This window comes from Penaeus monodon, chromosome 20, assembly GCF_015228065.2.
Source record: "Penaeus monodon isolate SGIC_2016 chromosome 20, NSTDA_Pmon_1, whole genome shotgun sequence".
Lineage (NCBI taxonomy): Eukaryota > Metazoa > Arthropoda > Malacostraca > Decapoda > Penaeidae > Penaeus > Penaeus monodon.
The window spans coordinates 35997352-35997678 of record NC_051405.1 but is presented as its reverse complement, the minus strand read 5'-3'; the positions used below and the strand labels follow the sequence as shown (position 1 = coordinate 35997678).

Below are 327 nucleotides of genomic sequence, written 5' to 3'. Positions count from 1 at the left end.
CTTACAGAAATCTCCCTAAACATTTCCTTCGTGAATTATGACATTTACCTTTTTTCTCTTCCTCGCCCAGCTATCAGAGACCATGGCTGTATCCATGACGTTTGCACTGACGACGACGGTGGCACTCTTCTGCCTCGTGGCTCTGCTGGCACTCTCGGCGACTCGAGTGGACTGTCTTGAGCTGATGGAGTATGCTGACCTTCACAAAGACATTGACCTCGGGTCTAACCTCGTCAGGAAAAACGGCGAAGATGACGAGACCAGACGAACGCGCGAGGTACAGACGCGGACACTGACCTGACGAGAACAGGAGGGTTCAATTGCAGC

At 52.0% G+C, this 327-nt stretch overlaps 1 protein-coding gene across 1 annotated transcript in view; it reads left to right on the top strand.

The window, feature by feature from the left end:
- Positions 1-34: 34 nt before the first annotated feature.
- Positions 35-327, top strand: part of LOC119585784 — a 13185-nt gene continuing 12892 nt past the window's right edge. Inside the window, exon 1 of the mRNA XM_037934499.1 lies at positions 35-277. Within this exon, the coding sequence (XP_037790427.1) occupies positions 38-277 (240 nt within the window). The 5' untranslated portion in view covers positions 35-37. The remainder of the gene's footprint in view (positions 278-327) is intronic.